Source organism: Pyrgilauda ruficollis, unplaced genomic scaffold (assembly GCF_017590135.1).
Source record: "Pyrgilauda ruficollis isolate IOZ18807 unplaced genomic scaffold, ASM1759013v1 scaffold272, whole genome shotgun sequence".
NCBI lineage: Eukaryota > Metazoa > Chordata > Aves > Passeriformes > Passeridae > Pyrgilauda > Pyrgilauda ruficollis.
In genome coordinates, this window is record NW_024524067.1 from 219025 (window position 1) to 230417 (window position 11393).

The window sequence follows — 11393 nt, forward strand, 5'->3', positions numbered from 1 at the left end:
GTTAACTTGCACAATTAATTCTTCAAAATTACATGTATTGTTTCTTTTTTCATCTGCAGACATACAGCCAGATTCTTCCTTCCATTGCAGGTCAGTATGTTTAATTTAAAACGCTTTATTACAGAAATGTTGACTTTCTTATGAATTAAGTTTGGACATCTGGACTATCTTAACATTCTCATTTGCAGCATGTACCTTGGAAATATAATAATTTAAGTATATAACTACTTACCTTTCCAGTGCTTTGATGTTCTTGGTCCAATTATACCTTGTACCTCAAGCAGTCTGTCTAGGCAAATATAAAGGCACTATTAGTGACTGGGGGTTTATCTGGTTCACACCAAAGCCTATGCTCTGATAGCACCAAAAGAAACCCCAGCCTCTTTTCTCCTCTGAAACCAGGCTGAGGACAAAGAGGATTTTGCATCTGTGGACTGTCTTCAGCAGATATGAGTACCATTGGCTCCTGAAGACCAAGGTTTGGTGGCCAGACAGTACTTTGTGGTTATCTGCATTACTTTTAGTGCCTGTGGCTGGATAGAAAGCCTGCATGCACACAGAGTGGCACTTCTGCTACTGTCTGGGTGTTTTCTTTCATGAAGGTTTCCTTTAACTGCTATTAAGCAGTCTTCCTGTTGGTTACAGGAGAAACCATTCAGAAAGTGCTGCATTTTTCCCTGTGTGATGATCCTGTGCTGATTAAACAGGCCAGAGTGAAAAGAGGGAAAGATATAGTTGAGATGCTGGCAGAGACAAGATGCACAAAGCATCAGAGCTGAAATCACATGGATGAAGACTGTTGGGACAAATGGGCTAAAAGTCAAAGAATGGTGAAGATGGTAGATTTGCTTAAGTGAACTTGCAGCTGGGAAAATATAGATCTTTCAAATCTGCTTTACAAACTGACAATAAAATATGATTTTGTACTTCAAACAGCAAACTGTGGTGGGTTTGAGGCTGCTGTGGTACTTATGCCTGCTACTTGCCTATGCTCTGCCTGCACAGAGCAGAGGCAACAACCTTGTAAACTATTCTTCAGCCAATGGTTGCTCCTTCCCAACCCCATCCATCTAAACTACCCATCACAGTGGCTTTCTTTTGATGCCTTTTTCTCTGTAGTGTTAGCAGGACACTACAAAGTTTTTGTTAAGAATGAGCTTAATGAGACTTTGATTTATTTAACATCTCTCTGAAATTAGGGCATCAGTAATCAGAGCGTTCTGGAATTGAACACCATGATATTTGAGTAGGACTGTACCCCTCAGCCTCCCCTCCTTCTTCTGTGGCAGGGACAGATGCACCTAATGGAAGAAATGAAGCAAGACAGAGGAGAGAGGAGAGAAAGGACAGAAGTGTTGCTCAGCTTATGCAGTTTTCATTATTCAGGAAAGGTTGTCAACCAGATAGATGAGCTGCAAATACACAATTTATTCGTTCACTTACACATGTTCCATGTTCCTCTATTTTCAGTTACTTTGTCTTTCTTTTAAGACCACACCATGTATAATCAGTTTGTGGGATCAGGAGACTGGATCCCTAAATCTTTAAAGGGTTTATTTTATGTAGAATTATAAATTACACCTGCTTAAAAAGGTTAGTAATATATGCTCTCTTAGGCATAAATAAGCCTTTAGAGAAACCAAGAAACAATGAGTTTTACAATCACTCTGAAAACACAAAATTCAGTAATTTGCAAAATGCAGCACTGTTTGTAAATTAAAAAAAAAAATCCAAGTAAAGGGAGAAATAATTTTGGGCTAATATAATTCCAGATGGAGTGTAACTCCAGTTCATGCAGTGCAACACCAGTGTATCATGTATGTAACAGCAGTACGTAGTGGAAAGTATTTCCCTTGCTTGTCCTAGAATAAAATTTTATAGATCACAGAGAAATACACTTACTGCACAGGACTCACCTAATGAGCTGCAAACTTAAGAGTGTATCATCCTAGTAGATGGAATTTTGCAAACAATAATTTTCCTCATCCTTTCTGCAAGACACTTGTGGCTCTGGGTTGTGTGTGTGAGATGTGAAAACATACTCAATGTCAGAATGGTATGTTATATACACAGTAACCTGCAGCATTAAAATGACACATCATGATCAATACCACAGCTTTTGGAACATTACCACTACATCTTGTTGCCAACAAATATTGACAGTACCATGAAAGCTCTTTGCTGTAGGTCAGAGACCTTTCCTATCTATGTACAATCTTAAGTGTACTTGAAAACCCTCTGTGAATCTGTCACATTGTGCTGTACCAAGGAGATTAGAAGAGTCAAGACCAAGAGTGTTTAACTTTGATGTCAATACTTCTAAAACCAAGAGGGCTCCTAATAATAGCAACTGCATCTGATGGACACCTGGTAAAAGAATACATTTGGCTGATCACAGTAATGCTTTGGGCTGGTAATAATGACCTTAGGGTTAGGACTGTCACACATAATGATCTCACTTGATAGTAGGTCCCTTTCAAAGAGGTGGCGACATGGTGCCCACAGGCAAACTGAAGCTCCATTGTACAGTGCTGGGCTTTTCCAGTGATATGTAGAGCAGCCATTACTGAAATGCAAGTGTTGAGATGCAGTTAAGCAAGAAACTAGCCTGGAGGTTATCACGAGTATCACTGTAAACGAAGCGTAATAGGTTATTATGACCACCTCAAAATAGTGTGCTGAAGTCTGGAATTTATTGTAACAAGAAAACCAAAAGCAAGTTTTGTAGTTGGAGAGATTCTTGGCCCTAGATCAAACCTGTTGAAGGAATGAACAGAAAACCAGAGTGCTTTCCTGTAATCTGCTTAGACTCACTGGATATTTCAAATACAAAATCCCAGCTATCACAGCTGAGCCATCCAGCTTCTTCACAAAACACAGCTATCACTGGACTTAACTTTGAAACTTACTGAGAGAGACCCTGAAAAACAGAAAAAAATTAACTCTCCTCTTCTTCAAGAGGCACAAGCCCCCTATTTCTTCAACTGAGATTTAGCAGATTAGGAATGGAGTAGAAACAGGTATTGTTTGCATATGAAATAACAAACATTTAATGAAAAAAACCTGAATTCCTATGAAAATATAGATATTCCTAAATACTTGCAGCTTCCATGCCTCGGCAAACACAATGGAGCAGATTTATAGAAAACTTACTTTCCACATGAAAAAAGTGGACTATAAGACACTTAACAACATGATGTGAACACACTGCTGTTCTCAAGGTAGAAAAGGGAAGTTTATTTTCTGACTCCAACATTTACAGATTTCCAAAGTGGAAATCAGTGGATTGGAGAGTGAAAGTGCCACCTCTCCAATGACATTGGACAAACTAACAGTCCATCCAATTTCTCCTTTTTCATAAAAGAATGCAAAACAATAAGTTGTTTACAGAAAGTGCGTGAGAAAGTTTGCTACAAGAATGCAAACATCAGAAGGCTTAGAAAATCTTAAAAAAGCAAAGCAACAGAAAAATTAATAAGAGACAGAGATCTTCAGCTGAGTGATGGTTAAATACAGAGAAGCTCCCTTTCTTACTGGACAGATATTAGCTGGTGGTCAGTCGGGAACAGGAAGAGCAGCAGAGAGACATGCTGAGCTGGGGTTCAGACCTTTTGGAACTCTAGCCACTACTTAGGTTGAGAACAAGCATTTAGAGGTTGCACCTGTTATGCTATATTCCTTTGGAAAAAGATATATTAAATTAAGTTTAAATTATAAAATATAATGTATAAATTATATTAACTTCTTCCAAAACTTCAAAAGCACCACAGAAGAAACAGCTTCTTTGGACCAAAGGTTTATTTTTAATGACACAGCACTGGAAAACATAAGTTACAGATGACTTTTTGATACAGGATATATATCTTACTTTAAAAGGTTCTGTGAAGGTATGCTGCATAAATACATATAGTGAAAATATATTGTGTTTATTTATTCTCAGAGATTAGTTCTGTTTCTTTTTGAAAATGTATTCAGCCAATTAAATAAAAACGTATAGATTAGCATCATAACAACTCCCCCCTCCAGGTTATCTCATTGTAACTACTGCAGCTGGAAGAGGAAACGGAGCCATGCCTTCTCAAAGGTTAGCGGCTTTGAACATGATGTTATTCATCACTTAAGAATGAAAATATCACATTACAAACACAGATATTGTATCATGTTTTGGCAATGGAGTAGTTAATTTTGCTTTGAACAAAACTGTTTCCTGTAATGCCAGACAATGAAAAAGCAATGCATATACTGGATGATACTACACAGCCAAAGAGCTACAATGAAGTTGTGAAAATGCATATAGCCATATGCACTTATATATACACATATAAGCTCTTGTGTATATATATTATGCATGTCCAAAAATAACACTGAAAAACGTTGCAGTAGTTAACTATCTTTTTAACACACGGAACTTGTAATAGTTTGACCTTATAACTACAGGATAATTAATTAAATCTTCTGCAGTGCAATGGAATACAATACACTTAGTGCAGAGAAGTTATGGTTTTGGTATTGAGGAAGCTAATTTCAGATTTCTTGGGAAAGGATCAAATACAGGATCACCATAGCTCTGACGAAGCACAAACAAACCTGTTGCCACATACTTGTGAACAAATAAGGACATTTCATTTTTATCTGATTTTTTTTCCCCATGTACTGTTTCAGAAATTACACCTTAACTGTTTGCATTCATGCTCATTTGATATGTTTCAACTAGCTTTGTCTTGCATCAGTGTGTAAACCATTAACAGCTTAAACAACAAAAAGGTGGGCTCCTGTGTTTCAAAGAGGTTAAAAACCTACTGACTGAGCTTCATACTACATTTGTCTGCCTGGGAGAACTACTCCAGATGGCGTGTGAAGTTCTCTGGGAAAAGTCCTTTATAACTATTTGCATCTCTGTACTGAAGCCACTCAGATTCCTTAATGCCAGTCAACCAGCCAGCCTCCTGCAAAGAAAAAGACAATCTCTTAAATTTCAGGTCTCCCATTCCTCACTATGAGCTTCAGACCTGAAGAGGTTTCAGAATAACATGGCTAAAGGATTTGGTGTTTTGGTTAAAAAGCTGCCTCTAATTTTGCACAGACCATTTTCTCTGTTCTACCAGACTACTAATTTTGTGAGACCAAGTGACTGCAAGCACATGATACAGCCTTTAGCCCATCTAAGTGGGGGAAGAATAGTTCTGAATCCTAATTTTTTCTCTCATTCATGTATCAACACTCAGAAGAAGGAACAGTTCTTGCTGTATCAGGAATTACTATCTCTAGAAAAAATGTAATTATTTTTCAAAAAGCTCCTGGAAACCTAAACCAGGACTTGACAAGCAAAATATCAACAAATCACCAGCTGTCCAAGCAAACAAAAGAGAGATTTTTTACTGGAAAGTACTGGGTTCTCTCAAGTGTGATAAATTCTACCTAGAATAAAATAATTTGGTATTTTTAAAAATGACCGATCTACTCTCATCTCACTAAGAAACTCTGTATCTTTTTCCTTTAAAGAAAAGGAACTGAAGCAAAGCCATGGCAAACAGAACTTCTAATGCTGTCATATTATTATTGTACAGATAGTACATATGCAGATAGAACAGCTTGAACAGATCATCACAGACACCATCAAATCATGATTGTGGGGTGGCTGTGTGTACTGGTGGGGGCTCCCTGCCCGCAAATAAGCATCATTACAGCAGATCCAGCTTATCTGTGACATTGACTGGGTAAGTTTAAGTGAGGCATGTGGAATATCTAAGAGACAGAGGAACTGCAGCTCTTTAGCACAGGCAGTATAGACTGTAGAAAGGAATACACAGTTTTACTGGACAATAACTTCAACACAAGTCTAATGGAAAAAGCCACTGGGTGGGACTGGTTTGCTTCAAATGGGCGTTGATGTTACCAGGTGTATTGGAATTATGGCTTTAGACAGGTCATTTTTGAAGGAGAATAAAAAATAACAAAAATGAGCCTTTATAAAAATCAACAAAGTACCTGGCAAAAGACAAAAGTATTGAGCTTTATGGTGATGTTAAACATGAAGGGGAAATATGTAATGCACAATAAATATATGAAAAGAATGGCTTCAGAAACATGAATACATATTTATTTTCTCTATCACTGCACACAATTTACTTCAATTAATACTAATGGGAATTTCAGTGCACATCAGATTTACACTTCATGGATTCACCAAGCATTATCACGTATTTAACATCTAATATCCTAGCAAAAAACAGACTAAAGTCAGAGAGCATATTTTGCTATCCTTACTGTAGTGTCCTATTCTGCAAACACTGACAGTGAAATCAACTGAACTGCCCATGAGGTAAGACAGCATAATCTGAGTAGGGATAATAGACTTCATTCCAATAGAAAGAGTTCTGTACCTGATGTAGTGTAAATATTTTGTTCTGAAATAAGTAAAAAAACCCCACTCACAAAAGCCAAGAATTCGCATCTTGAATTAAAGAAAGCACAGCTGAGAGGACCGATAATTACCTAACTTCAAACACCATCAACCAGCAAAACAATTTCAAACACAGTTCTCAGGGCTCATATATGCTTAGAGCAACAGTATTTAGGCCTGTTTTAAAATATATTCTTCTTTCAGAGCAGTGCTCTTGGCTACCTGATCAGGCAGGATCCAGTCCCCCACTTCTCAACCCCCAAATCAACTGGGAGACTTCTTACCAACACTACAGGCACTAACAGATGCCCATGGGGTGGCTGGTGCTAATAGTGTACAGTACAGTATTCTCTTTTAAAGCAGCAGCCAAAATCAACATACATCACTGCAATTCAATTTAACATATGAAATACAATTGTTTAAAAATTCACCTGAAATGCAATGTTAGAACTAAATTAGATGCCTTAAATTAAAGTATTGTTTAATTCAGATTCAGGCTTCCGAGGGGCAAAGTTATCTTTATTGGATGCACCTAACACATGAGCATGTCTAACACATAGAGCAGCATGTCTGTACCTTTAGGCTATAGGACACCAAAATTTGTGTGCATTCTCAGTGCTCTCTGTGGGTGAATTTGCATTATTTCTACAAATCACACATAAAAACTGAACATTTAGGGAGCATGTAATAAATTCTACTGGAATGTTGACAAGATGATATAGAACAGAGTTTGTAGGTATCCTCTGCCTGAAATCTTTGTGCACCTGTGTGTCACTATAAAATACAATGTAGCACAAAAAAGCCCTAAAAATATGTAGAGGTCAGATCCTCCTAACAACATGTATCTGTGACTTCAGATATAGCCAACTGTGCCATTTAGTCTCAAATGAAACTACATACAAAGGCTTAAGTAAAATCTTTGTGTTTTCTTACAGTAACATAATTTTGAATACACATTCCCATTAAATATAACCTGTAACAAAAAAAGTTGAGGCAAAGAAAAATATCAACAAAAGCAAGAACCACGTTTTTACCTGATCAGCTGTGGTCTCAGAAGGAATCACTAGCACAATATCTCCTCGTTTTAAATTAAGCTCATCACTGTTAGCTGCCTCAAAATCATGCAGAACTTCAACCTAAAGAAAAAAACACCACACATACAGATGTGATCGAAATGAAGACATTTTCTCAACAAAATTACCTGTTAAATTGAGACTGAAAAAAATATTTGTCTTTATGCAGACATGTGGCTATAGACAAGTACATTCAAATTATCATAGAATCATGGAATGCTAACAGGTTGTAATGGACCTTAACGATCATCTAGTCCCAACCTCCCCTGCCATGGGCAGAGATACTTTCCCCTACACCAGGTTGTTCAAGGCCTTATCCAACCTGGCTTTGAACACTGCCAGGGCTGGGGCATCCACAACCTTCCTTACTATTGCAATAGATGATCAAAGAGGTGAGTAATGGGAACCCTACCTGATGATTGCCTTGGAAGGAACTCCCACTTCCCAGCAGATGGGTATGCCAAAAATATCTGCCTTTCAAAGGGGTAAGCATTCAAACATTGGCAGGATCAGCATGTCATTGTAAACAGATCATTTTAAGTAAATGGTTTTATCTCCTCAAAAGATAGCTAGTCTAATTTTCTCAACGCACAGACAGCTTCACCATAACTCTGCAATTATGAAAGACAGTGGCATTGGGAACCAGACTGAAAGCATATGTTCTGCTTCTCCTTCTCTATGTCTGACCCTAGGGAGTGGGATGAAAAGCAAAAGATTAACTATGTCAGCATGTTTGAGTTGCATGATAGTGTTTACCTTTACCCTACTGTTATCTACAAAGTTTGCAGAAAATATTGAGCAATGAGAATAGACCAAAAAGAATGGCATACTTAGAGAGTGCTATGGGACTAATTAGTCTGAACTATGCAAATTATAGTAGGAAGCATGTAAAGTTCATCCATCCTCAAGGAGCTTTTCTGCTGCTCAGTGATTCTAAATGAAAAGTATTTTCAAAGAACCTTGTGAACCAGGAAACCCTGGGAGTTTTGCCAGCCAAGGAAAGAACTTCTCTTAGGCCTCATTATTTTTTTCTGTTTGATTACCCTAATAGTTTATATTATTACTAAAGTTTACTGAATGACATTTTGGCTTCATTACCATTATTTGTAGCCATGGGTTTCAAGAGAATCAGCACTTCCACTACAGATTTTCAGGCCAGAAAAAAAAGCAATTTTTTTAATGATCATAGAATCATAGAATGGTTTGGTTTTGCAAGGGACATTAGAGATCAAATATATTGTTAGCATATCAGATATAGAATTAGCATAGATCAACAATATTCCTGATTAAGGAAAGACCTATGTAGCAGTGCAGTTTTATTCCATATATTAATTTCCAGCAGTCATTTGGTGAGATTCAAGTGTTCTTGTACTTCAATGAATCTTACAGCTACATAAGGATAATGCCAGCAACAAGCATACAGAGAATGTATCTTCTCAGAATTTATTTATGAAGCAACAACACAATATTACACTTGTAGTTGCATGTATTGTGTGTGCATGTGGTTGATAAACTAAGTATCCTTTGCTCTCAACAAATCATGGCACTACCTGTGCAGACAAGACACATCCACAGGAAGCTAGGGATATCTAAAAGAAGAATAGAGAAGCAGACCTTATAGAGAAAACCAGGTGGCATTGCTGAAGCTGCATCTTCTGCTGGAACAGGCTGATCCTGAGAAAGTACAACCTGGATTTCTTCAGCAGGTTTCTGATCATTTCCAGATTGGGAAGTTTCACTGAGAGAAGTGTCAGTGACCTGAGCACCCATCTCTGTTGTGGCATTTTTGGACTCATTCATGATGACTTTGTGTTCTCCCTCCCCCTCGTTGTTTGATGCTGGATCTATTACTACAGAAGGGATGCTGCTGACCTTTTCCTGGGGGAAAAAAAACAAAAAACAACCCCCCCACAGAAAAGAAATACAAAACTATTTAATACTTTATTTCAAGCAGGAAAACACAATTGTTTGTTTATTGCATAAGGCATATATGGGGATGAGAATTTCTTTTTTTCTGTACCATGAATTCTTAAGACAGAAAACAGTATTTGTGCAAGAATGTCAAGGAATAATCCCCTACCTGTTATCACTGCTCCCCTTAGTCCTCCTAAACCTAAATACACATTATTGCACTAAATGATAAAAATATGTAAATACACATTATTGCACTAAATAATAAAAAAATCTTTGTAGGTAGCTTGGGCTTCATTTTCAGCATTCCTGGAAATTATTAGACCTGTTTCCTTCACTCCGCTCTTTAATTTCAGCAGGTTTGAGTGAAGCCAGTAGTTCCAGTAGTCACTGTACTGTTTTTATTTGGAAATTGAAGTCAGCAGGATAGAAGGTGATGAAAGAAGGAAATATGACCTATTTCTTTGACTGAAGGGACCTCTCCTGATTTAAAACAATGTAACTGGGAACAGAGAAAGCAAAAAATCTAAGTAGCATCTGACCAATCATGAATCCCAGTAAAAAAACATTTAACAAAACTTCTTGTAGCTTCCAACCTGAAAAAAAACATGTTCATAGATCCTCTTCCAAACCATCTTATCCTGGAGCACAGATGAAATAGAATATGCAATGAAATCAGGTGGTAACTGGCTGCCCAGCTACAGGGTCTGCTCTAGCAGGTGTTTGCCAGCTCCTTAGAGGTTGCAGAGGAAAAGGCAGCAGGCCAGATATGGATACCTGGCTTGATCACCATGACTTACAGGAAACAAAGTAATGCTCTTGATAGGACATGATGCCAGGATATGAGAAAAATCCAATTGTTTCTCTATCTATTTCTCCAGAAAGCCCAGTCATTTTATGTGATAAATGTTATCTCTACAGAGGAGCACAGAGACACAAGAAGTGGGGGACAGTCCAAACAGTATGCCAAGAGAGGGCCATCAAGTCCCATCTCCACCAGCCTAGGGGAGTACAGAGACACAAAGGCAGGCACAACCCAAAGTAAGGACTTAGAAGAAAGGATAACCTGTGTGAGACCTTCCTAGAGCCATCCCAGGAGAACATCATTCTCGCTACTGGTTGAACCTGGGGGCACAGAGCTGCAGAAGCCTTGCCTCTCTCGGGCTGCTTAATCTGTCCTGATTCCCCTAACACACTCTCCTGTGCACTGACATGAGTTACCTGAGACATATCAGCCTCTTTTTCTTCTCCCTGAGGTTTGTCACCTTCAGCAACATCCTCCTGCTCAGTGGTGGCAGCTCCTGCTGCCACAGCTGCACTGTCTTCTGATGCCGCAGTCCTCTCACCAAAAGGTACCACCTAAAAACAACAGAAGGGAGGGACCTTTCAGGATACTACGAGTTACAGATACTTGCTGGAGAGAACATGGGCCAGCCTCTGCTCTGTGACCTTCCTGTGTGATGCTGACCTATGGTCTTGAGTTCACTGGTGAACTCAAGGTTTATGGAGAAGAGCAGTGCTGGGGACAAGCTTGTTCAGAAAAAACTGATTAAAAGGTGGGAGAGAGACATTTATGAAACCTCACCAGGCAACATTTAGCAGAGTCCTCAGGTGTTATGAGTGGAGTAACTGTCAAAGCTGTTTTCCTTCCCTTGTCTTCCAGTGGTATTGTGGAAAAAATTTACCACTGATTTCTGCAGAGGAGGAGGAGCTTGCAAACTGTCTAGGAGCCCACAGGACCCTGCTAATGGAATCTGTTCTTGGGAAGAGCCGTCAAGCCTTCTCTAGCTAGTCACCTACCTCACCACAGACCTTGCCTGGCATCAAAAATCTTGTAATCTTAGTTACACATTCCCTTCTAACAGAGAGACTTACAAATCAGGTCATGTCAGGAGAAGTAAATATATTCTCTGTCTGGGTAAGTATCAGAAAAAAAATAACCACAGAGATCTATAGTTATGTCAGCATAAAAAGATACATAAAAGCCTATTCAGTCTGGCTGTGAC

General features: G+C 38.5%; 1 protein-coding gene across 1 annotated transcript; it reads right to left on the minus strand.

The window, feature by feature from the left end:
- Window positions 1–3780: 3780 nt before the first annotated feature.
- Window positions 3781–10746, minus strand: LOC121355867 (amphiphysin-like; the record flags this gene model as incomplete). Its single annotated transcript, XM_041471679.1, has 4 exons — window positions 3781–4946; window positions 7438–7539; window positions 9091–9354; window positions 10609–10746. Coding segments are annotated over 4 exons (612 nt in total), but the record flags the coding sequence as incomplete, so codon positions are not given.
- Window positions 10747–11393: the final 647 nt, after the last annotated feature.